This window comes from Phycodurus eques, chromosome 1 (genome assembly GCF_024500275.1).
Source record: "Phycodurus eques isolate BA_2022a chromosome 1, UOR_Pequ_1.1, whole genome shotgun sequence".
NCBI lineage: Eukaryota > Metazoa > Chordata > Actinopteri > Syngnathiformes > Syngnathidae > Phycodurus > Phycodurus eques.
In genome coordinates, this window is record NC_084525.1 from 10551206 (window position 1) to 10577944 (window position 26739).

The 26739-nt window shown below is 40.9% G+C and overlaps 1 protein-coding gene across 7 annotated transcripts; it reads left to right on the top strand.

The window, feature by feature from the left end:
• Window positions 1-25822, top strand: kynu (kynureninase). 7 transcript variants are annotated; one of them, XM_061678431.1, is made up of 15 exons: window positions 1-14; window positions 3038-3124; window positions 5461-5647; window positions 8509-8629; window positions 8699-8781; window positions 9810-9871; window positions 9945-10016; window positions 10123-10197; window positions 10879-11025; window positions 11101-11199; window positions 11299-11372; window positions 12317-12369; window positions 13302-13387; window positions 14792-15022; window positions 16720-16930. In XM_061678431.1, exons 3-15 carry the CDS (start codon window positions 5479-5481, stop codon window positions 16837-16839), a joined length of 1392 nt encoding a protein of 463 aa, XP_061534415.1. In that variant the 5' UTR covers window positions 1-14; window positions 3038-3124; window positions 5461-5478; the 3' UTR covers window positions 16840-16930. The 7 variants fall into 7 exon arrangements, with proteins under 7 accessions (XP_061534415.1, XP_061534503.1, XP_061534682.1 ...); XM_061678698.1 differs by lacking the exons at window positions 1-14; window positions 3038-3124; window positions 16720-16930 and adding exons at window positions 496-547; window positions 635-716; window positions 25535-25822; XM_061678375.1 differs by lacking the exons at window positions 1-14; window positions 3038-3124 and adding exons at window positions 496-547; window positions 635-716.
• The last annotated feature ends 917 nt before the right edge of the window (window positions 25823-26739 follow it).

Sequence of the window (26739 nt, forward strand, 5' to 3'; positions counted from 1 at the left end):
GTCCGGTGGGAGAGGTGGGTGACAATATTTCATTCATTTGGTAATCCTGAACCATCCTAAAGTTTCTCTTGGTTTATTACACAGCTTTAGCCTCAATGTTATTGTTATGTCTTTTCCTGTCAACTAATGGGTACATGTCAGCGGAGTTACATTTAATAATAGTATTTTTAACAGTTGAAGACCGCTGTGACAAGCCGAACTGACTTCTGGGTTGCCGATGTCATCTGTATTTTCTTTGTCAGTGACATTTATACGGAGGTTCTGCTGTTGTTTATTACACCGGTCACACTTCTTTTGCCACTATACTCGTGGAGAAGAAGTATAGTATTCTGTACGAGCAGAAAATGTCCCTGTAGCTTTGCTATGGCTACATTAGAAAAGGCGTTGCTGCCATCGCGTGGATATTTATTAGTATTGCTCACACTTGCGAGAGACTGTCACATCAGGTTAAAATCACAGACAGGCCCTCATACTATCACGTTATTCCATACTTCCAGTGACTCCAAGAGCGAATAAATCTGTTATTCTAAACCTTTACAGAGCTAAGGTACATAAATATTCTACAGCCGAAAAATCGCACAGCACACCACCAAAATAAAATGTAACCAAAAGTAATGGATGTGGGTCGTTCCAGAATTGGAGGATATTTTCACACTTTCCGCTGATAACAATCCGGATGGTCCTTTTCCTCTTTGGCCTGCAGGACACGCAGATGTGTAAGTTACCCATGCCATTGGCACTAACACAGCCCCATACCATCACAGATGCTGGCTTTTGAACATCGCGTCCACAACAGTCCGGATGGTTCTTTTCCTCTTTCACCTGGAGGACATGACGTCCACAATTTCCCAAAACAATATGAAATGTGGACTCGTCAGACCACAGCACACTTTTCCACTTTGCGTCAGTTCATCTCAGATGATCTCAGGCCCAGACAAGCTGGCGGCGTTTCTGGGTGTTGTTGATATATGGCTTTTGCTTTGCATAGTAGAGTTTCAAGTTGCACTTACGGATGGAGCGCCGAACTGTATTTACTGACTTTGGTTTTCTGAAGTCTTCCTGAGCCCATATGGCAATATCCTTTACACAATGATGCCGGTTTTTAATGCAGTGCCGCCTGAGGGGTCGAAGGTCACGGGCATTCAATGATGGTTTTCGGCTTTGCCGCTTACGTTCAGAGATTTCTCCAGACTCTCAGAATCTTTTGATGATGTTAAGGATAGTAGATGATGTAATCCCTAAATTCTTTGAAATTGTATGTTAAGAAACATTACTCTTAAACTGTCGGACTATTTGCTCAGGCAGTTGTTCAAAAAGTGGTGAACCTCGTCCCATCCTTGCTTGTGAAGAACTTAGGCTTGTGGTGATGCTCCTTTTCTCCCCAATCATGACACTCACATGTTTCCAATTAACCTGTAATCCTGTGGAATGTTCCAAACAGGATTTTTTTTTTTTTTTTTTAGCATTGCTCAACCTTCCCAGTCTTTTGTTGCGCCTGTCCCATCTTTTTTGTAATGTGTTGCAGGCATCAAATTCAAACTGAGAGAAGGTTTGCAAACCCCCCCCCCAAAAAAAAACCCAATAACATTTATCAGTTTGAGCATGAACTATATTGTTTTAGTTATGTATTCAATTGAATATAGGTTTTAAAGGATTTGCAAATCATTGCAATCTGTTTTTATTAAAATTTTACACATCGTAACTTCATTGGAGTTGGAGTTTGTAGTTTCTGATGACTTTTTTCTTGATGACCAACTTACATGTCAAATATAACAAAATAAGTTTAAAATCAGCATTTAGGCTATGCGTATAGCATCAATTATAATTAATACTTCAGAGCATATATGTACAACCCCAATTCCAATGAAGTTGGGACGTTGTGTTAAACAAATAAAAACAAAATACAATGATTTGCAAAAAACAAAATACAATTATTTGCAAATCATATTCAACCTATATTTAATTGAATACACTACAAAGACAAGATATTTAATGTTCAAACTTTATTGTTTTTAGCAAATAATCATTAACTTGGAATTTTATGGCTGCAACACGTTCCAAAAAACAGGGTCATGTTTACCACTGTGTTACATCACCTTCTCTTTTATCAACATTCAATTCTGTTTGGGAAGTGAGGACACTAATTGTTGAAGCTTTGTAGGTGGAATTCTTTCCCATTCTTGCTTGATGTACAGCTTCAGCTGTTCAGCAGTCCGGGATCTTCGTTGTGGTATTTTACGCTTCATAATGTGGCACATATTTTCAATGGGAGACAGGTCAGGCCAGTCTCGTACCCGCACTCTTTTACTACGACGCCACGCTGTTGTAACACATGCAGAATGTGGTTTGGCATTGTCTTGCTGAAATAAGCAGTGGCGTCCATGAAAAAGACGTTGCTTGGATGGGAGCATATGTTTCTCCAAAACCTGTATGTACCTTTCAGCATTAATGGTGCCTTCACAGATGGATAAGTTATCCATGCCATTGGCACTAACACAGCCCCATACCATCACAGATGCTGGCTTTTGAACTTTGCATCCATAACAGTCCGGATGTCTTTGTCTTTGTAGTGTATTCAATTAAATATAGGTTGAACATGATTTGCAAATCATTGTATTCTGTTTTTATTTGTGTTTAACACCACGTCAACATTGGATTTGGGGTTGTAAACAGTATATTACTCATATACTGTATTTAAAGAGCTGACATTGGAAATTACAAAATCAGACAAAAATCCCCACCCATGGGAAGTTTCTTGAAGTGAGGTGGACACAAATGGCCCGCATAGAGCCCATCGTGCCACCAGTGACGTGCGGTCAGGATAGGCAAGTGAGGCAGAGCCTCACTGCGCCCTGGAGGTCTTTCCTTTCCACTGCATGTAAATAGTAAAAAAAACAACAACTTATGATTACATTAAATTGTTCCATTTTAGTTCTATGGACCATGCTTTACATTGATTTTTGTTTTCAATCCAATAATTTCAATGATTTCATCATTAAAATAGCTGAATTTTCATATTTCCTGTTCAAATACATAGGAAGCGCAGCTATGAGTCACGTTGAGTCATCGCTCCCATGATGCTTCAAGAGACCACGCAAACATCCATTCAGGCAGGCTGTGATTGGTCCGTGGCTTCACACAAGAGACATTGATTTCCTCATTACACCAATAATATACGTTTTATCACACATGTACTGCACTTACTGACGTTTAACAGACTGTCTAATATATTTCATAAAAGTGTGTGACATTTAGTCTTTCTTATCGACCAGAAAACCCACTAAAAGTGCACAGTAGAGTCTGCTATGTACGGTGCCACAACCAGCATGTGGCAGTGTTGAGTTGAGCTTCATAGAGCTCCAGATGTCACGTGACGTAGTCAATGCCAGACTTCATAACAAACAATGATTAACTGGGGGGAACGCTTCAGAGGTGAAAGAGCATATCTGGATTAGATGATTGGCTGCCGGCAAAGGAGGAACATCTGCAACTCAACTGTGAGTTAGAACTTTATCGTTGCCGTCTGTCCCATGTATGTTTTCATTATGCTTTTATTTAGGTTTATCTGTAGTTGTCCTCCTTGAGAACAAGCTCTTTGTTAAAGCAGAAAAGTATGAGTTCCATGTTCCAAAGACCACCTTTTTGGGTTACGTCATTGCTGAGGGGCAGCTTCAAATGGACCCAGCCAAGGTAGCTGCAGTCACTGAGTGGCCAACGCCATCCACAAGAAAGGAGCTGCAGCGAGTCCTTGGCTTCGCCAACCTCTACTGGCGGTTCATTCGGAATGACAGTTGGTTGGCAGCACCCCTAACTGCGCTCACATCAACCCTAACGTCCTTCCAATGGTCTGAGAAGGCCGACATGGCCTTCTGTGAGCTAAAGAAACTTTTTTCCTCCGCTCCTATCCTCGTTCATTCGGATCCACAGAGGCAGTTCATAGTTGAGGTCGATGCATCAGAGGCGGTGGTTGGTGCGGTGCTGTCTCAGCGATCCCAGACTGATGGTAAGGCCCACCCTTGCATCTTGTTTTCTCGCAAGTTGTCTCAGAAAATTATGGGGTCGGAGACCTGGAGCTCTTGGCGGCGAAAATGGCGTTGGATGAATGGTGGCATTTCCTGGAAGGCGCCCAACACCCATTCATCGTGTGGACCGACCACAAGAATTTGGAATACATCCACTCTGGGCCCCTACCGCCCAGGGGCCCAGAACACCAAGGCGGATGCCCTGTCCCGCCAGTTCGCCTCGGAGAGTGTCAAGAATGATCCAGATCCCACCTTGTCTCCCTGTTGCTTTCTGGGCTCAATCACATTAGAAATAGAAACACTGGTAAAGGAGGCCCAGGAAGAACAACCTGATCCTGGTGAGGGCCCCCAGAACTCCCTGTTTGTTCCTGATTCGGTCCGCCCCCAGGTGCTACAGTGGGCCCATTCATCGCGACTTACCTGTCACCCTGGAATCCGTAGAACATTGGCCTTCCTCCGTCAACGCTTCTGGTGGCCCACCATGGAAGATGACACCCGGTCCTTTGTCTCTGCATGCACAGTATGTGCTCAAAATAAGACATCCTCTCAACCTAAGCTCTGGTTTACTGCGTCGGTTTCCCATTCCCAGACGCCCTTGGTCGCACATCACCCTGGACTTCGTTTCTGTACTTGCGCTGTCAAATGGGAACACAGTCATTCTCACTGTGGTGGACAGGTTTTTCAAAGCAGCACACTTCCTGGCACTTTCCAAGCTTCCATCTGCCAAGGAGACTGCCGACCTGCTGGTCCAGCACGTTTTCCGCCTGCATGGCATCCTATCTGATATAGTCTCCGACAGGGGACCCCAATTCACCTCGCAGGTTTGGAGAGCGTTTTGCACAGCGCTTGGTGATAGTCTATCCTCTGGCTATCATCCTCAGACTAACGGGCAATGTGAGCGCACCAATCAACAGCTGGTGACGGCGCTCCCTTTGCATATCCCAGTCTCGTCCCGCTTCATGGAGCACCCACCTTGCCTGGGTTGAGTATGCCCATAATTCACTGCCCAGCACCTCCTTGGCCATGTCCCCTTTTCAATGCTCCTTAGGCTACCAACCTCCACTGTTCCCATCGCAGGAGCAGGAGCTTGCAGTCCCTTCAGTGGAGGCCCACATACGCCGGTGCTCCAAGGTCTGGAAGCAGGCCCGCGCTGCCCTTCTCCGGTCCTCTGCCATGTCTCAGGTACAAGCCAACCGTTGCTGCATCTCTGTGCCCACCTGCACGGTTGGTCAGAAAGTGTGGCTCAGTACGCAGCATCTATTACTCAAGGTTGAATCCCCAAAAATTCCCCCCCGTTTCATTGGCCCCAATGAGATTGTGGTTGTGGTAAATCCATGTGCGGTACACCTTAAGCTACCTGCCTCTCTCCGCATTTACCCCACCTCCCATGTTTCCCTGATAAAACCGGTTTCTTCCAGTCCTGTGTTTGTGTGTTCAGGCTCACCCAAAAGCAGCAATGGACCAGTTCACTGGCTTGACAGTAAGAGAAACAGTGGAGCAGGTCGCCACCTTGCTAAGCTGCCCTCCATCCTCTGAGTGGGTGGCGGCGTTCTTGGACGACCATGACGAGTTAAGACACCTCAGGGAGAACTTTCTGGTGCCCAAAATAGCAGATTTACCTCTCTGTGAGTGGAGAATATATTTTGATATTTTATTTTTCATTTTTCCCTTTTCTTTTTGCTGCGCAAAACAACAACAACAAAAAACAATACAAGACAACCAGCTGTGTAAAACACTGCATACAGAGATAAACAATACAAGACAGCAACACGTGTGGAGATAAAAACAAGATGCAGGATGTTTAGATAGAATTAGGTCAGGGAAATACAAAAAAGAGGGTAAAAAAACAACTAAATACCAAGATAGAAATGGTAATACCATTATTGATAATGATCAAGTAAAGACATAAATATCAGAAATTGTGAAATACTGTATTAATCATTAGTAACTGAATCACTGAAACCTGACCTAACCTGTAAATGTTATATTTAGATGGATGTGTACGTATGCATGTGCACAGGGCAGGCCTTAGCCAATGTAACGCCCTCGGTAAGATTTTATACGATAACATTGAACATTTATGTAAGATAAGATAACATGCCACAAAATTTAAAATAGAATACTTTCTTCATTTAATGACTGTGCCATTACTGCCAAACAAATCATGTGAGTAACTTGCTGATGCGGGACCACTCTATTCCCCCCTTCCCCCCTTCTCCTGTGTTCTGGATAGTTTTGGCCCTTTTGACATGTTTCCAAAGTTCTCTGGGGTCACATCAATAAATTTGCCCTCAGCAGAGGATGGAGTATTTGCTACTATAATTTTTTCCCCAAAAACTTTTATTTAAAAAAAAAAACAAAAACGCAGGCTGGCCCTATGATGTGCATATACTGTGTATGAATGTGAAAGTTATTTTCATATTATTCCATCAATAACAGTTTAGACATGACCCACTGAATTTCCTTTCGAAAATCAATTTTACTATTTGATTTGTCGGCAGGCGGCACGGTGGATGACTGGTTAGAGCGTCAGCCTCACAGTTCTGAGGACCCGGGTTCAATCCCCGGTCCCGCCTGTGTGGAGTTTGCATGTTCTCCCCATGCCTGCGTGGGTTTTCTCCGGGCACTCCGGTTTGCTCCCACATCCCAAAAACAATGCATTAATTGGAGACTCTAAATTGCCCGTAGGTGTGAATGTGAGTGCAAATGGTTGTTTGTTAGTATGTGCCCTGTGATTGGCTGGCAACCAGTTCAGGGTGTACCCCGCCTCCTGCCCGATGACAGCTGGGGTAGGCTCCAGCATGCCTGCGACCCTAGTGAGGAGAAGCGGCTCAGAAAATGCATGGATGGATTTGTCGCCAGGTGGCACGGTGATCGACTGGTTAGAGCGTCTGCCTCACAGTTCTGTGGACCGGGGTTCAATCCCTGGCCTCGCCTGTGTGGAGTTTGCATGTTCGCCTGGCACGGGGAGAACATGCAAACTCCACACAGGCGAGGCCGGGATTTGAACCTTGGTCCTCAGAACTGTGAGGCAGATGTGCTCTTGCTAACCAGTCAGTCGGCCATCGTGCCACGGTCATAAGTAAAAGTAAAGTCTAATAAAAGTAAAGTCATATTTTTGAAACTTTTTACTCCAAAATGTCAACTTTATTTTTGCATATGTAGGAATTTTCTTTGATTGCCTCATATGCCTTTTCCATGAAAACTAACAAATGCATCTTAGTGTCTTCAGAGTTCCCTTTTTGGTTCTTTTACAAATGGTCCTTGTTTGTCACTTGCTTTTACCCTTTATTATGTTGTTGCAATATAACATAGGGATCTGTTAGCTGAAGTGCCAGGATGAGTCATCCATTATGCATTTACAAAATAGCAAACAGCAAAATAAATGGTGTGTAGCTGAGATATGAATGAATATGTGTAAATTTGTGGAAGCGTCAGAACGATTGCATTTCTCTACCAGTATAAGGATTGCATAAGACAAGGGTGTAATGGGTTCAGTGAGTAGTTATTTAGTAGATTTATGCACTTGTAGCCGCAGAGTTTGAAGGGCAACACATGTAAATTGTGTAGCTCACATGATTTTTATGAAGCTGTTTATGTCTTTAATGTTATAAAAAAGAAATGTATTTCAATGGACCACCACCATTGATCTGTCAATATGGATTGCCTTTACGGTGAATGCCTAAAATTTTAAATCATACAAAACGTTTTGACTTTAAGTGTGACAGTTTTGACATGGGAGACATCCTTATAAAACCAAGGTGGCATTAAAAAATGGCAAAATCAGAATTCTAACTTTACCACTATTAAATAAATTATATGAAAAGTGTGCATGCATGTGAGTGTAAATGATTGACAGACTATTCGGTCACGCCTTCTGTCACTGCACTATCACATTGGCTATTCTTGTCCACTCTGCCAGATTTTATTATAATAATTAAAAATTAATAAGAGGCATTATATGGGGCCAGAGAGGGATAATTTTTCAAAAGGTCATTTTAATAATATTTTACAGTCAGGTCATAGAGAAAGCTTTAACTTACATGACAAAAAGTGTTTTTTAAAAAAAAAAATGCAAACTCTCGCTTTAAAGTGTTATAAAATCCCGACTATCAACGCTTATGTTAGCACGTCAATGACATTTTCCATTCATGTTAGCATTAAGCTAGTGGACCGCACACTTTGTTGCATTTGCTTGTTTTAAATACACACCATGTAATCCTATACAGCGAACATTACACAGCTTGGACCTCTTTTGATGAAATGTTCACTATTTGCCAAACTGCTGCTTATTGTCAAGTGAGTTGAATTCAGTTTACTGCCACCATAAAGCGGTCAAATGTCAAGTTTGCGCTTGTAAGTAAAAACAAAAATTCAGTTGAATGACAGCTCATATGTTGAAAACTAGTTAGTCGGGTCACTTGTATCTCAAGGTACCACTGTATGTTGGAGTGTGTGAGCGTGATGTTGTTGGTGTGACCCGCAGCGGACATGTCGCTGGTAGATGGCACCAAAGACAGCATCTACCTGGTGGGCAACTCGCTGGGCCTGCAGCCCAAAATGGTCAAGAAGTACCTGGAGGAGGAGCTGGACAAGTGGGCCAAAACGTACAGCAACTCATTTCTGCCACAATGATGAAAAACAGAACTTTGTTTGATGACGTGTGTGTTTGTCAGGGGCGTGCACGGCCATATGGAGGGCACACGACCTTGGGCCTGGGCTGAGAACAACCTGGAGGAGCTCATGGCAAGAGTTGTCGGTAACACAACTGCCTTCGCAACCAACCATTGAGTGATATAATTTAGTTGGGACGCCACTGTATAGTTCAGATTGGTAAACCATGAGCAGGCTTGGTTTCCACTGTGCAGTGCGTAGGTGGAATGAAGATAGCTGTGGCACTATGGGCTCTATGCAGGCCATTTGCGTCCACCTCACTTTGAAGAAACTTCCCATGGGTGGGAATTTTTGTCTGATTTTTTTTATTTTCCAATGCCAGCTCTTTAAATACAGTATATCAGTAATATACTGTTTACATCAGATTATACTTTCATGGCAACGTTTGGCCAGTTAAAAGTGATAGTTTTTCTTTCAATAACTTGTTGTTTACTGGATCGAATCACACAATTTTGGTAAAATGGGTTTAATTCTATACTCAAATAGAAGTATTTTTTATTTTGTTGTTCTAATTTTTTTTGTATTTTTATTTAAAAAAAATCAAATTACATAATTTATCAATTTTTGGACAAGGTAGCAATTTCATGTAATACCGGAAGTATTCTTAGTTTCCAAAATCGGAATTCATTGGTTTACTGCATTTAATAACTTAATGCAGTTCAATGGAGTGAATGAATGATGCAATTACAATTTTAAAAAGGGAACATCCTACCCTCTGCAGACCATGGAGAAGAATTACATTTTCAGAAGTGGAAGCTCCCCCTGCTGGGTGTAGAAAGACTGTACTATTTCGCAATATCTGTATAGGAAAAAGAATGGTACTTGGAATATATGTTTAAAAAAAAAACACATAATTGTGACATCATAGCAGAACAACACTGTGTAACGTTACAAATAAACTTAACAGAGAATGGTCGGGTAGGGCTGGTTGGTCACTGGACTTGAGCCTTCTTTCTGGTTTTGTAGAGTCTTAAGTGAAAATGGCGTCTACTTGGTGTGAAGTGTCAAGGCACAGGGCCTTGGTACAGAACAGAACACAATGAATGACTTATTCTGACTTCAAGTGTAATGTCCTGCTAATAGCCTTTATGTTTTATTTATTTTTTTCCCCAGGAGCGCATCCGGAAGAGGTGGCTCTGATGAACGGGTTGACGGTCAATTTACACCTGCTGATGGTGCGAGACCAGAAAATTTCACTGATGTAAAAAGGAGAGCTTTCCTCAGTAACTTCTGACTTTGCTTTGATAGCTTTCCTTCTACCAACCCACGGCTGCACGGCACAAGATAGTTCTGGAAGACAAAGCCTTCCCTTCGGATCACGTGAGTGACTTTGATTGTTACGCTGTAGCCACACGTTGACTTTGAAAGTTATCCATATGACTGCTTTACAAGTTTGACATAATGCTGTCATGCTCTCTCTCACCAGTACGCGGTCGAGTCTCAGATCCGACTACGAGGATTTGACCCCGAGCAGAGCATGTTGCTGCTTAAACCCAGACCAGTATGTCCCACAGACAAGAATATACACCATTTAACCATGATGTCACAATTATTTCTGAGTGGCAAAAGACTAGACACTAGTAAACCCTTCTGTTATTTGATCAAGGCAGAATGATGTAGTTTAAAAACTTTAGCTTGAATTTATGCTCCTCAATTTGCTGTCAACAATGCATATCTAAATGACCACTGACTCACAACCCGGTCGAGAGATATTTGTTGTCAATTAGTTGTCAATCTTGGATAATAAAGATAACACATACTGTAGTTTTGATCTGAGGATTGACAATATAGATGGAATTTAGCATAATATACAAGGTAGAAACAACAAGGTAGAAAATGAGTGGCGAAATCAGGGGTGTCAAACTCACTGTTTGTAGTTCTGGTATGACCGTGGAAATCATATAAATGTAAATTACCTCACCATATATATATCAGGGTGTACCCCGCCTCCTGCCCGATGACAGCTGGGATAGGCTCCAGCACGCCCGCGACCCTAGTGAGGATAAGCGGCTCAGAAAAAAAAAAAAAAATATATATATATATATATATATATATATATATATATATATATATATTGCCCCTGTGTTTCATTGCTATTGAATGTATCTATAAACAACAAATTGAATTTTAAATCTGATGTCATGGGAAATGGTGACAACCAAATCTTGGTTTCATGTACCAGGGGGAGGAGACTCTGCGAACAGAGGACATCCTGGATGTGATCGAGAAAGAGAGTGCGTCCGTGGCTTTAGTGATGCTTAGTGGAGTTCAGTACTACACTGGTCAGCTCTTCAACATGGCCGCCATCACCAAGGCCGCCCAGAACAAGGTGAGAAGAACTGTGTATAGTTAGCATCCAATGCACTTGTATGGACTTAAAAGAACAAAATCATTTGTCGGCCAGGGCTGCTTGGTGGGCTTCGACTTGGCTCACGCAGCAGGAAACGTTGAGCTGAAGCTGCACGATTGGGGAGTGGACTTTGCTTGCTGGTGCTCTTACAAGGTCACCTGACAGGAAAAGACATACACTCACGCAACCCAATGCACTAACCATGTCCAGTATGATGAGCCGCTTTCTGTATCTGTGTCAATGTTTGTTCAGTATTTGAACTCAGGTTGTGGTGGGATTGCGGGAGCATTCATCCATGAGAAAAATCAATACATTATCCAACCTGCGTAAGTACAGTACACTGTTATGTCTCCCCCTATACAAATTCTTATATCTGGTCACTGGTTGGGAAACTAACAACAAAATACCACTCAGCAAAATATTGCATATTGCTGCCAGACACACACACACACACACACACACACACACACACACACACAAGCTCTTGAAAAGAATTACATAAAAAAAAAATCATATAATTATGTGAAAAGTCCATCCATCTATCCATCCATCCATTTTCCGCACCACTTTATCCTCACCAGGGTCGCGGGTGTGCTGGAGCCTATCCCAGCTATCTTCAGGCGAGAGGCGGGGTACACCCTGAACTGGTTGCCAGCCAATCGCAGGGCACATACAAACAAACAACCATTCGCACACACATTCACACCTACGGGTAATTTAGAGTCTTCAATCAACCTACTATGCATGTTTTTGGGATGTGGGAGAAAACCAGAGTAACCAGAGAAAACCCACGCAGGCACAGGTAGAACATGCAAACTCCACACAGGTGGGGCTGGGATTTGAACCCCGGTCCTCAGAACTGTGAAGTAGATGTGTTAACCAGTCATCCACCATGCCACCTGTGAAAAGTCTATTGCTGTAATAATGTCTTTTTCATATTACATAACAAGTTATTTCATATCATATGAGGTGTTCACTTTAAAACAAGATAAACAGGCAATGTAAATGATAGAAGAGGTGACAGGGTAATCTGACCTGTGTGTTTATACTGCTCTTGCATTGGCTGATATCTGATACATATGTGATTCTTGTCCACATTGGGAAGATGCCCGATTATATGAAGATATCCAATCCAATGTGTTTTTTTACTCTTAAATTGCCTTGATACATTTCTGACTTGTGTCACTTGAACCACACATTGTGAATTTAACAATAGTTAGAGCCTGATGACTGTCGGTGTGACAAATGTTATACTGTTGTGTGCTTGCAGGCTGACAGGGTGGTGGGGTCATGACTTGAGAACTCGTTTCCAAATGAACAATGGTAAACAAAGATTTCTTCCGCAACTGAACGCAATGTTGCCATCTTGTGGTGTCACAAACGTAACAGTATGCGTTGCTCTGAATAACCATAAACTCAATTAAAAGATGGAAGATTAGCCATGTCAAGTCTAGTTTATTTGTGTAGCCTTGTCACAAAAGTCTCAAAGGGCTTCCCAGGCCCACATTTGACAAAGATTGGCGACATCCCCTGATCTAAACCCTCCAACCAAAATGCTTGTAATTTCTTAGAAATGTCCATCCATCCATCCATTTTCGACACTGCTTACCCTCACTAGGGTCCCGGATATGCTGAAGCCTATCCCAGCTAACTGTGGGCGAGAGGCGGGGTACACCCTGAACTGGTCGCCAGCCAATCGCAGGCCACATATAAACAAACAACCATTCGCACTCACATACACACCTATGGGTAATTTAGAGTCTTCAATCAATTTACCATGCATGTTTTTGGGATGTGGGAGGAAAACGGAGTACCCTGAGAAAACCCACGCAGGCACGGGGAGAACATGCAAACTCCACACAGGCGAGGCCGGGATTTGAACTCGGGTCCTAAGAACTGTGAGGCAGATGTGCTAAGGCTAATGTGGCTCATGAAATCTATATTTCATGAACCACATTGAAAAGATATCCTCATTGTGGGATTATTTACAGTGGATTCGTATGTTACTTTACCTGTCTGGTGGATGGATTATTTTTGCAAAGGTGAACAGCTCACCATTACAGATTATAACTAGAATGGTACTCAGTGGACCACACAACTCTGTCAAAGGTGCAACACATTGTACTCCCACTTCCTGAATTTCACCAAATATGAAAAAATATAGAAGTCATTTTTAATTCAAACATGGCATAATGACAAAACAACACACTTTTGTGTGCACGCGTGTGTGTGTGTGTGTGTGTGTGTGCGCGCAGTGTTGGAGCTGCAGCCTGGAGTGAAAGGCTTCAGACTGTCCAACCAGCCCGTTCTTCTTGTGTGCCCCCTGCAGGCCAGTTTGGAGGTACTGCTGTCCACTGGGTCTGCCACTTCCTGCGTTTGCGTGCATGCTTGTGTGTGTGCACATGTGCGTGTGTGTCTAAGCAATAGGGGCGTATGAGGGGCCCTTAAAAACATTATTCAGGATTAGCTCTCACACTTCAATTCAAATGCTTTCACACACACACAAACTACTGAAAGGCTCTCATAAGGACTACTCAAACACTCTCATACACACGAGTCTTGCTCTCACTACTCAAATGCTCTCATTGACTACTCAAATGCTCTCATTGTTACGACTCCAAATGCTCTTTCACACTACTCAAACGCTCTCTTTAACACTACTCAAATGCTCTCATTGACACTCGTCAAATGCTCTCATTTACACTAGTCAAATGCTCTCATTTACACTAGTCAAATGCTCTCATTTACAGTAGTCAAATGCTCTCATTAGCACTACTCAAATGCTCTCATTATCACTACTCAAATGCTCTCATTATCACTCGTCAAATGCTCTCATTTACACTAGTCAAATGCTCTCATTTACATGAGTTTTTCTTCAGTACTCATAGGGTGATTAAACACTGAGGTACTTTTCAGAGGGCAAATTCCAGCCTAGTTCCTACATTAAAAATCACTTTATTTCTTGAATTAATTCACTATTTCGTTTGACGTTATATTTTAGTTTCTCAATATGGGGAATTTTTTAAATTTGCTTTGTGCTACAATCATCGAAATAATACATATTTTAAATATGAAATACTTCACTCTGAGTGTGTCCAGTGTGCAGTTCATCTCTATAATTTCACTTTTTGAATTGAACTACCTAATAAAACATTTACACTATTTACGTGTGAGCATGAGTGACATGAACTTGTGAATGCCAGAGATGTGTGCGAGAATGTGATTGACGTGCTCGCGTGAACGCATTTGCGTGGTGTTGTGAGAAAATTTAAGTAGTGTGAATGAGAGCATATGACTAGTGTAAATGAGAACATTTGAGTAGAGTAAATGGGAGCATTTGACAAGTGTAAATAAGAGCATTTGACGAGTGTAAATGAGAACATTTGAGTAGTGTTAATGAGAGCAAGACTCGTGTGTATGAGAGTGTTTGAGTAGTCTTTATGAGAGCCTTTCAGTAGTTTGTGTGTGTGTGAAAGCATTTGAATAGTAATTGTGAGAGATAATCCTGAATAATGTCCCTAACGGCCCCTCATACCGCACCTCCTGCCCGCAGTTAGCTGGGATAGGCTCCAGCACACCTGTAACCCTAGTGAGGGTAAGCGGTGTAGAAGATACATGGATGGATGCACTGGGTGAGAGCGTTTCAGAAGCGTGTGTGTAAGTTTCAGTAGTGTATAGTGTATTTCAGTATTGTGTGCGAGAGGTAATCTTGAAATATACTGAATTATATAACTGTAATTTGCAGGTTTTCAACATGACCAGCATGCAGGTGCTACGCAGGAAGTCCGTGCTGCTAACAGGCTACTTAGAGTACCTAATTGCCCACTACTATAGCGAGGATCCCTCCCACCCTTGCAAACCTCATGTGCGCATCATCACGCCCTCTGACCCACAGCAGAGAGGTTGCCAGCTGTCACTCTGCTTCTCCATGCCCATCGAGAAAGTCTTCCAGGAGTTGGAGAAGAGGGGTGTGGTTGTGAGTGGCCTTGAATCAATCTCACATTACAGTACCGTGACCCCCCCATTTATAGTTGGGGATGCAACTGCAACAGACAACTGGTGAAAATCCACAATATAGAGAAACCATGTAACAAAAGCATTTTATATGTTTTACACCTCCGACAAAGTTTAAGCCCATTTAAACAAATGAAATTCCACTTAAACTTATTCAATCATCCATCCATCCATCCATTTTCTGAGCCGCTTCTCCTCCCTAGGGTCGCGGGCGTGCTGGAACCCATCCCAGCTATCATCGGGTAGGAGGTGGGGTACACCCCGAACTGGTTGCCAGCCAATCGCAGGGCACATGCAAACAAACAACCACTCGCACTCACATTCACACCTACGGGCAATTTAGAGTCGTCAATTAACCTACCATGCATGTTTTTGGGATGTGGGAGGAAACCGGAGTGCCCGGGGAAAACCCACGCAGGCACGGGGAGAACATCCCCAGAACTGTGAGGCAGATGCTCTAACCAGTCGTCCAACGTGCTGCCAGAATTTAACATTGTATTTCTAAACACAAAAATGTTCAGCCAAACCATATAATTATCTAAGGAGAGTCTGGTAGCTTAATGCTAACATATAATGTGAATAGAAAAAAAACAGGCTAATGGAAATTAGCTTGTATATTTTTGTAATTATAAACCTTCAAACAACTGTTACTTCAACACACGCAAACCATACAAACAAAGCATACACAATTATTCATCGGCATATATTCTCTTTGCTCTGTGGGAACAACCCCTTTTATTGAAGCTTAGGTAAGCCGAAAGTACAAAAAGTTCAAGGTTCATGGTGCTTTTATTTTCAATTCTTGAATATGCGTAACACATAGAGAGGATAGAAATTACGGTACTCAAGGGCCTGCGGTGCTACAAAAGCCAGTACAAATAATAACATCCATATAAAAAGATAAATAAAGCTATGGTATAAGTATACAGTATAATGTATTGATCAAATTAATTAACTACTTGCGTATTAAGTATTAATTGAATGTGTAAATATCAAATATTAGGTGACGTGATCTTTTGTGCCTCTTCTTGCTCTTATTTTTGCAGCATTTTTTCTAGCAAAAATAAAATAAAATCAACTAACAGGTAAAGGTTTGTATGTCTGAAATGTTCATAAGTAGGAGAGTGCCTGTATAGGGAAGAGTGGAGTAAAGTGAGATATTTTTTACATATGCTCACCTTTAGGTAAGCTAAGAACGTGAAACAGTACACAATGTCTCGATTTCTCATTAATTTAGGATGTTCCCACACAATAAAAATTATCAGAACGTATTTAGGACAAAGAGCAGTGAAAATATGAATGCTTTAAAACAAAAAGATCTTGTGTCCCACTTTACCCCAGGGGTAAATCGAGACAGAGCAGGGAAATCAAGTGGCTAAACTGACCTTACTTTTTCCACTTTAAAAATTAATCCATTGATTTTTTTCAAGTACGTGAAAGTAACTCTGAACAATATAGATCAACCAAATACAACATATTGTAATCCAAAATGTTTCATTTAACATTCAAAAGACTGATAGCACCAGTTCAACCAGAACACATTCTGGAGTTCGGAACACAGGACCATTAGAGCCTGTCGGTACACGGTATGGAGGTCAGAACATAGAACAATAATAAGAGCCAGATAATACAGTCTGTGTTTCCTGTATTTTTTCCCAGTGTGACATGCGCCAGCCGAGTGTGTTGCGCATCGCACCGGTGCCACTCTACAACTCTTTTAGTGACGTCCATCGCTTCATTGAAAGTTTGGGAGAGGCGATGGCCACGAGCTGCCAATGAGCCACCTCCAACCTGCCAGGTTAATCAGCAAGTCAAATAAATCCTCTTTTTTAAAAATACAAAGCTTTTTTTCTTGAAGCAGTTGTTTGAGGCTGATGATACATATTAGGCAATAGAAAAGCTGATCACTGAAATACTTTTAATGGAAGAAACAGAACAAATTATTGCAATTGTTGGCAAGCAACATACTGTAAATGCACAGAGAGCAAAATAAGCAAAGCCAAGCTAAACAATTTATTTAAATAGCACACTTCATCCACAAGGTAACTCAATGTGATTAAAAGCATTTAAAAACAGAAAAAACAGGTTATAAACATTTAAAACAAAGAGAAAAAAATAAAAGTACAATTAAAACAGCGTACAGTGAAAGAAATATCATTTAAAAGTGGAAACGCTCTAAAAGCATGAGTAAATAACTGTCGATCTCAGAGCCGTACTCGGTTTATATCCTATTAGCATTTCTCTCATGTGTTCAGGACCTAAACCGTTTAGTAATTTATAGACCAGTAGCAGAACTTTAAAATATATTCTAAAGCTGATTGGAAGCCAGTGTAAAGACTTTAGAATTGGAGTAATATGTGCTGACCTCTTTGTTCTGGTCAGAACCCGAGCTGCAGCATTCTGAATGAGCTGCAGCTGTTTAATGCTCTTTTTAGGGAGTTGTCAGTCCAGTCAGAAGATCTTTACAATAGATAAAATACACTGCAAAGACAAGATATTTAATGTTCAAACTGATAAACTTTATTGTTTTTAGCAAATAATCATTAACTTAGAATTTTAAGGCTGCAACATGTTCCAAAAAACCTGGGACAGGTGGCAAAAAAGACTGAGAAAGTTGGTAAAATGCTCATCAAACACCTGTTTGGAACATCCCACAGGTGAACAGGCTAATTGGGAACAGGCCGGTGCCATGATTGGGTATAAAAGGAGCTTCCCTGAATTGCCCAGTCATTCACAAGCAAAGATGGGACGAGGTTCACCTCTTTGTGAACAAGTGCGTGAGAAAATAGTCGAACAGTTTAAGGACAATGTTCCTCAACGTACAATTGCAAGGAATTTAGGGATTTCATCATCTATGGTCCATAATATCATCAAAAGGTTCAAAGAATCTGGAGAAATCGCTGCATGTAAGCGGCAAGGCTGAAAACCAATGCCCTTCGATCCCTCAGGTGGCACTGCATCAAAAACCGACATCAATGTGTAAAGGATTTCACCACATGGGCTCAGGAACACTTCAGAAAACCAATGTCAGTAAATACAGTTCGGCGCTACATCCGTAAGTGCAACTTGAAACTCTACTATGCAAAGCAAAAGCCATATATCAACACCACCCTTATCCTTCAAGTGATATGGCTGATTTTCTCTGAAGTGGCACAATGTGGTATAAGAGGTGTCCCAAATAATTAATTAATCGACAACTAATCGATCATCAAATTAATCGACAACTATTCTGATAATCGATTAATCGTTTATAGACACTGTTTAATTTAATATCGTCCAAATCCACTGATTTCAGCATCTCATCAGTAAATATTCTCTGATTTCTGTTGTCCTTCATGAAAGCAGATGGATTAGCTTTTTTATTTAACTAAAATAACAATGATCAATGTTTTTTTCCCATTTTCTGCAGCAATGGTGGCGAACTGGTTAGCACATCTACCTCACAGTTCTGAGGACCCGGATTCAAATCCAGCCTCGCCTGTGTGGAGTTTGTATGTTCTCCCCGTGCCTGCGTGGGTTTTCTCCGGGTACTCCAGTTTCTTCCCACATCCCAAAAATATGGACAGTAGGTTGATTGAAGACTCCCGTAGGTGTGAACGTGAGTGCGAATGGTTGTTTTTTGGTGTGTGCCCTGCGATGGGCTGGCGGCCAGTTCAGGGTGTACCCCGCCTCCTGCCCGAAGATAGCTGGGATAGGCTCCAGCACGCCCGCGACCCTAGTGAGGAGAAGCAGTTTGGAAAATGGATGAATGGATCTGTTAGGATTAAAACTTCTGCCTAGCTTTTGGTGAGTAGTAGCCACTTTAACGTTGGTTACGACGGTGGTACTCAGAGAGTTAAGAATCTTTTTTAGGTGGTACTTTGCTGTAAAAAGTGTGACAACCACTGCCCTAAATGACTATTTGTATTTGGGAGTTCTGTTGTCAGTAAGATAGACAAAGACAAAAAACAAAAAACAAAAAAAAACAATAAGAAATACCAATAATTTTACTCGAACATACATAAAAATAGCAAACCAGAGGCTTTCTTGTTTTTTTCCCCCAGAGCTGTACGTGCATTTTATTGCTACCTACAAGCAAGTACATGATGCACCTTGACCAGACACAAACAGGAACTGACAATCGCTCGAGCGCACATGCTCATAGGGTTACTTTTCAAGTCTCCTTAGTGTGTGCAAAGCCTGTCACTGTCAACTCTCCTGAAGACACTGTCAGCCAGGATTGATTTCCTCTGCCTCTCCTGGAATACAGTTGACGCCTCCAGTTGTGTTACCTTGTCATTTCACCACAGTCAACATAACCCAGATGAGCTGCAAATAGCGAACGCACACAAACAACCGCACACACGCACACACACACACACACACACACACACTAAAAATTAAGAAAGCAAACGAAAATATGGACCTTTTTCGGTATTTTAATCATTTTTAATTTTCTGCAAATAAATTCTCAAAATGACAACAATTTCATTTGGAGTTTGGGAGTTATGGTGTTAGTAGTTTATAGAATAAAACAAAAATGTTTATTTTACTCATGCACATATCTAAATGTAGCTAAATGTATATGCTGTATATATGATCAGTTCAATTGAAATTTTAGTGAATGCGTTTGTATGCGGCTGCGGAACATCTGCCAATTGTCCAGAAGAGGGCAGCTCAGCACCATGCTATAATCCAACCAGTGAATCGCTGACCTTCAACCTTAGTTATGGGGAAGGGTCACATGTACCTGATCTGTCTAGCGTAGCGGTTCTCAAAAGGGGATAAATTGTATGGTATTGTGTAAAATAAAATAAAATAATAATAAAAAAACTACTTTAGTTTCACGCCATTTAAAAGCTTTGATATGCTTATGTGATGCATTGCCACATATATCTGATATCCTTTCATGAACAGCCTTTTTTTTTTTTTTAAATTCGACAATAGGTTTATTACTGCAGGATCTTTTTTGAGAATGAGTATTTTCACTATGCACTATGACTTTAATTCAACTAAATCTTGGAAAAATATGTCTTAATTCTCATAATATTGGATCTTTTAACGCAAATAAATATCTTTGTTCTTTGTTATGGCTTTATTCTCAGAACAGTACCAGATTTTTTTTCTATTAAAAAATTATCTGTTATTGTAACATTATGATTTTATTCTCGTAAAATAAAATAGGAATTAGTTGTCAAAACATTGGATCTTTTTTTCTCAAAAATATGTGCAACTATTAAATTCCTATAGCATTTTGAGTTACACAAAAATGTCTCCACTGTAAGTTGCTCCTGGACCTTAGTGTGTTTTGAGGCTGTCATGAAAATTAACACTGAAAATTGACTCTGTTTCATAATTCACAGTAAGATTTGGAGCACTTGCTGAGTCTCACTGTAAAGCAGAGAAGAAACAAATGCACCAACACTAGCTGTATCAGAGGCAGTTTTAGTGATAGACTGTACTGTAATAGTGATATACTATCATCAAATGCAATGCTGACAAAGGCGGATCAAACAGCTATTTCTGTTATCACTACAACTTTGACATTTCTTTTCTTCTGCCTTTCCTTTTTTTCTGTTTTTGTCCCCTGTTGTAGGTGCTCCCGCTTTGAGAGGTGTCGCTAACACCAACGCCTGCTACATCTGCTCCAATTATTTTAGCAGTATATACCACCATTGTTACTGCCAAGCACTGTTATTTTTGTTTTCTTATCCCTTTCCAATCATCTGTCCTCTTTATATGCCCTGCGTACGTCTCCTCTGCCTCTCCATTTCATTCCAGTCAGTTGCTGTCTTCCTTTGAGCGAGTTATTCCTTGCTTCTGTCATTATAGTGCCTGCTCATAAGAGCATGATATTAGACTTCATACAGTATGTAAAGTACCATGCTGTACGCTATACAATACAAATATAATGGACTTGACTGACTACAACCACGTCAAATAAATACACTAACTGTATTGGCATTGTTGGTCGGATCTGTGGAAGCAGGAGCACCCAACAGGGAAAAAGAGCAACATACAGTTCATACTACATTTCAAATGAAAGAGAACTGACAGAGACAGAAAGGAGGAGAGAGGAGCTGTCTCGGCTCATAGTATCGAAGGGAGTATAGCGCTTTTGGAAATTCTGGGAATTCAAAGAGCATTGCTGTTTTGTAAGTTGATATGGTGAGCTCTTTAAGGTGTAACGGCATTTGATTATGATCATTTTGAGCTTTGTAGGTCAGGAGAAAGTGCTTAAATTCTATTTTGAATTTTACAGCGAGACAGAGCTTTAAAGCTATAGAACAGGAGAGGTACATAAATATATGTCACTGCAAATCTGCAATGTAGCAGAGGTATTTGAGCTGTGAGATTATATGGTTTTGCCTTAACTACCACAATGGTAGTTCAGGCCTTAATGAGGAAAAACAATATAGCAAATGGATGGATTGGAAATGCAATTGGAGTGTGGACTCTCAGCTTTAATTTAAGAGGTTACACAAAAATATAGCACTTATCATTCAGGAATTGCCGCCATTTTATGAAGAAAGCCTACATTGTCAGGCGCTCAACAGTATTTGAACATTTGACATAATTGTAAATAAAATCCTGAGCCCATTGACAGTTTTCTCCTTCTGCCACCTTCAATTGCTCATTGTTTACAGATTTTCTTTGTGTTCAATTTTTCTTACGTAATTTAAAAGCTCTGTTGGGTTGAAATCGGGACACTGATTTGTGATGTTAAAAATGTTCAATTTATTTGCCTTTAAAAAGTCTTCATTCCCCAGTATGTTCAGCGTCTTTGTGCATCTTGCATAGTGAAACTTCGTCCTACAAGTATGGCTGAAAATGTAATGTTTATCTCAGAATTAAGCCGGTCATCAATAAACACCAGTAAGGTTATTCTATGAGCAGCCATACATAGCCTTAACACCACCATGGTTGACACTTGATAATGTGATCACTTGGATCATGCGCTGTTTCCTTCTATTCCTTTTCCAACAAAAGTTAATGTAAAGTAAGAAATCACATTTCTAAGTAGATAAGACTCTGGAAAAAAAACACGCTTATATCAACAGTTTAAACCATAAATATACCGCAAACTATTTCTAACACATCTTACAACATTACCTTTAAAAATAAATGGCTTACAGTAGATTTGATTTCTCCACTAACAACTCAGGCTTCTCCCCAACGTACAAATCTGGTTTCTCAGTCGAGCAGCCGCTTTGATTGCCGTTGCCGGCGAATGATGTCAGATGTGTTCACTGCTAAAGCAACGCAGACTGCGCTCTTTTAAATATGTGCTTGTCTGCGAAATTATCAAAACTCAGTCTAACCCGCCTCCACGCAGATTTACCCCATTTATGCCTGTGCTGAAAATAGAGCCTGCAATGTAAACACGTCTGCCAATTTACATGCACATTAAATATAAAAATCTGTCTGTCTGAAGGGTGCAATTTGACTTATTACAGAGTTGAGGGCAGTTTAGTTTTGTCCTGCAGTCTACTCCGTATTACGTCCCGGCAGACCCCTCAAGAGAAGGAGCGTTGGTATTTTTTGGCACCCTGTTGCTTCAGGGAGGAGGAGATTGTCAGGCTGCATTTCCATTGGTGCTCGCGAGCCCCTCCTCTGGAGGCTTGAGCATATGGGGTCAACTCTATGACCCCTTGTTTGGTTTGTTAGAAGATCAACGAGAGTAGGAAAAGATGAGAAAGAGGGAGGATGAAGAGGTCAAACATAATTCCACCTGAAGCTCTTTTTGCAAATTATAGTAATGTTTCTTTTGTATCACTCTTGTCACTTTGCCTCCAACATGGCAGCAAAACAAGCCCAACTCACTGACGCTTCCAAGCTGCCGAGCAGGGAAAAGGACTAGGATGAGGAAGAGGAAGACAGCCAATAGGCTTGTGTTTTGTGTCATGCTTTCAGTTCACAATGAAACATTTGGACCAACATAAAAACAAAACCTTCCAATTTTTTTTTTAGAGCTAAATGTCTTAGTTTGTTTCAGCTTGTATTTATGATTTAGTTTAAACATTCAATTTTGATTTGATCCCAACCAAGCATACTGTATTACTTTTGCCTAGTCAAAAATGAACAATAACGCAAAGTATAAATATTATATACTAAATATTATAGACAACTTTGATTATTCTTTCTTCCATTCCTTATTTTTCACTTCTAATGTATTTCTTCATTTAATCTTTCCTTTATTTATTTCTTCCCTACTGACCTACCTTATTGCCCTTCTAGTTCCTTCCTTTCTTCCTCATTTATTTCTTCTGCAATTGCTTCATTTTCGTTTTCTTTGTTACTTTCCAAAATACAAAAGCAGCCTGTAAAGCAGCAGTCCATCCTACCAGTAACTATAAATGAACAAAGAAAACAAAACACATTTACCTACTAAAACAGAGACATTTAATCACAAAGGGTTCCACGGTGGACAGAGTGTGAAAACATTTAGTTTGAAGTAAAACTGCTATTTAGGTAAAACTGTGGTACAAAAAATGGATATGGATGGATGGCTATTACTTTTAAATTGTCCCCAATGACTGACTGGCGACCAGTTCAGGGTTTAGTCCACCTTTCGCCCGAAGTCAGCTGGGATAGGCTCCAGCATGTCTGCGACCCTAGTGAGGATAAGCGTTTCAGGAACTGGATGGATGAAAATTAAATTGTCACAGCAGCAATACTGACACATTTATACTTGCATTAATAATATAGAAATATCTAATATCTAACATCTAAGTAAAACAAATACAAGCGCAGCCATGAGGAAAAAGTAAAAGACATATAAATGTAATCTAAGCAACAACAAAAAACCCCCCCAGAAGATTAAGATTTTGTATGTATTTTTATGTATGTATTTCTGTACAATTTGTGCAAATTTTAAGTATACCGGTAATTTTGACAGTGATATATAATGATACAATGATGACCTATAATACACCCAATATGTACAGTTTATGAAACTGTTGATATGCATAATATATATGCATAATATTGTTCATCCATCCATCCATTTTCTGTTCCGCTTATCCTCATGAGTCACGGGTGTGCTGGAGCCTATCCCAGTTATCTTCGGGCGAGAGGCGGGGTACACCCTGAACTGGTCCCCAGCCAATGGCAGGGCACATAAAAAAAAAACAACCATTCCCACTCACATCCACACCTACGGGCAATTTAGAGTCTTCAGTCAAGCTACGTAATCCTGTTAATTGAAAGTCATATTTGAACGATGGGATAATAACAAATATTATATAGCACCCATGTTATGACGGAGAGAAGTTTGCTCATGATATCTGGTCCCTCACTGACTCAAACGTCTCCATCTTTAGTCTTAAATAAAGCACATGCCGATGTGGGGTTGCGCCAGTGGCCGTGGACAGTAAGCGCTCTCCTTGCAGCAAGCAGATAAAGATGAGGTCGGCACCCTCCACACATGAAAACAGGAAAGCAATGCTGGTCCAATCAAAAGTTCTATTAACCTGAAGCACTGAGAGCTAATTGAGGGGCGGGCGAGCCACAGGGCCAGCAACACGGCGGTGTTAGCAGGCGTGGTAGCGTGATACGTTTGACATATTTGTAATTATGAGGGATAATAAGGAGTCAAAGGAGGCAAACAGATGAGCAGGACATTTGGGCCAAAACATAAGGATTCTTCCAACCTTTGATAACCCACATGAGTATTACATATATAGAAGTTGAGGGGGTGGAGGGCTAGAAGCTTTCTGAACGTGGACGTTGGCGGTGGAGCTGATGGCGGCTCCTCTGATGCTCTCTTATCTCCTCCCTAGGGTGAAAGATGTTCTAATCTGTCACCGCAATACTCTTAAACCCTGGTACGGCGATTGGACCAACTTTTGTTGGCTATAATCCTCCGTGCCGGCGAGGGGAGGTCATATTTGTCACAAATGTGCCAGCCCCCTCCCCCCACACCTCCGTCCACCCCCGAGTGGGCTTAATTTAGAGTTTAAAATGCATTTGGAAGATGGTATAAACACACAGCACATGAAGGGACTCACTAGAACCAGTCTGTTGGATTACAACAAGAACACATTTTCCTCAACGCTGACGTTCATCTTGTAATGAAAAAAATGCACCTAGTAGACGGGATTAGTGGTTCTCAAACCTTTTACACCAAGTATCACCTCAAAAAATAGCACTACTATACCACTACCAGGACCAACATTAGTGTAATAGGCCTAAGTGTTTATAAAAAATGAGGCAGAGGTTTTATTCCTAAGAGTTTGAATATTAACACGGAATTTAAATATAGGGTCATGAATAAATGTACTTCGATGTTTCAATTAAAATGTACCACAGATAAAATTCAGTAAAAATAGTACAAAAATAGAAATTTGAAAGCAAACAGTTCTAATCATTTAAATTAAAATATTTTATATTTACAAGTTACAATGCAACTGAACTGTACTTTACTGGATGAAAAAAAGCCACTGTAATATGATGCACAGTTTGCACTTTTAATTCAGTGATTTTTTTTTCACAGGTCACTGATGGTGTAATGGTCCATTCGCTTGATTTCGGTGCAGGCAGCGTGGGTTCAGTGACGGTGTGAATGTGAGTGCGAATGGTTGTCCGTGTCTACATGTGCCCTGTGACTGAGTGGCGACCAGTTCAAGGTGTAGTCCACCTTTCACCTGAAGTTACCTAGGATAGGCCTCAGTGCCCCGTGACCCTGAACAAGATAAGCAGTATTGAGAATGGATGAATAGATTCTTTAACATACTAGTAGAGGGAGCTACCATCTCTAATTGTATGCATGCTAAACTTTGAGAATCACTGGACTAGATAAAGTGGTAACCTGAGCGCCCCAAATGTTTGCCCAATATATTAATTAAAAATATGCCACAAAGTTCAAACAATTTTGGAGTTCTTGTGTAATCCAGTGAGAGGAAAACCTGGCACAAGTAGGGTGAGTCCCTCTCTTCCCTTCATCGTAAGATGAGTGAATGTCAATGGGCCCTAGAGCGCCGATCAATTGGTGCCTGACACCTCAGCACGGCCAGCTTCTGCCCTGTTAATATTTGCTTTATCAATGAGGTGCCTCCCTCTCTCTCCTGGTACGACTTGTTTACCACTACTGAGTTTATTTTGTCTTCTCAGCCACATCAAATATTACATTTGCTTCATTGTTACCAACAAGATGGTTAGGTGACATGTTTTGTATTCAACATCTCCTGCATGCAGCATTTCAATCTTCATTTTTTCTTTTTTCTTAAATTAAAGAATAATCTATCTATCTATTCAGAAAAGGTGAGTTGTCTTTACAGCTCTGTGTGCCATTTGGTCAGAGGTGGGTAGTAACGCGCTACATTTACTCTGTTACATTATCCATAAACTGTACTTTTCAGAGTACTTTATATGCACGGTAATTTTTATTTGTACTTGAGTATTTACATGAAGACGAATCGATACTTTTACTCCGTTACAATGATCGACATGCCGGTTACTACTTTTATTTATTCACTATTGCGTGTGCGCGTCTATTTGTAGACTTCCATCTACGACTAGCATAGGTTGTCCGTTGCGCCAATCAAACGGGATCACTAACGTCGTCATGTGATTCCAATTCACCAATCAGACACCACAAGGCAGTCACATGACCAGGCACTAGCCTTCGCTCGCCAATCAAAATGACTCACTTTTTGAAAAAAAACAAAAAAAAAACAGCCGAGTGATTTTTTTTTAATT

Excerpts from the sequence above, each read along its gene's own strand:
- kynu (XM_061678431.1), top strand. The coding sequence starts at position 5,479 with ATGGACCAGTTCACTGGCTTGACAGTAAGAGAAACAGTGGAGCAGGTC. Across the intron at positions 10,198-10,878 it reads TGCTGCTTAAACCCAGACCA|GGGGAGGAGACTCTGCGAAC; the intron begins GTATGTCCCACA and ends TTCATGTACCAG. Across the intron at positions 11,200-11,298 it reads CTTGCTGGTGCTCTTACAAG|TATTTGAACTCAGGTTGTGG; the intron begins GTCACCTGACAG and ends ATGTTTGTTCAG.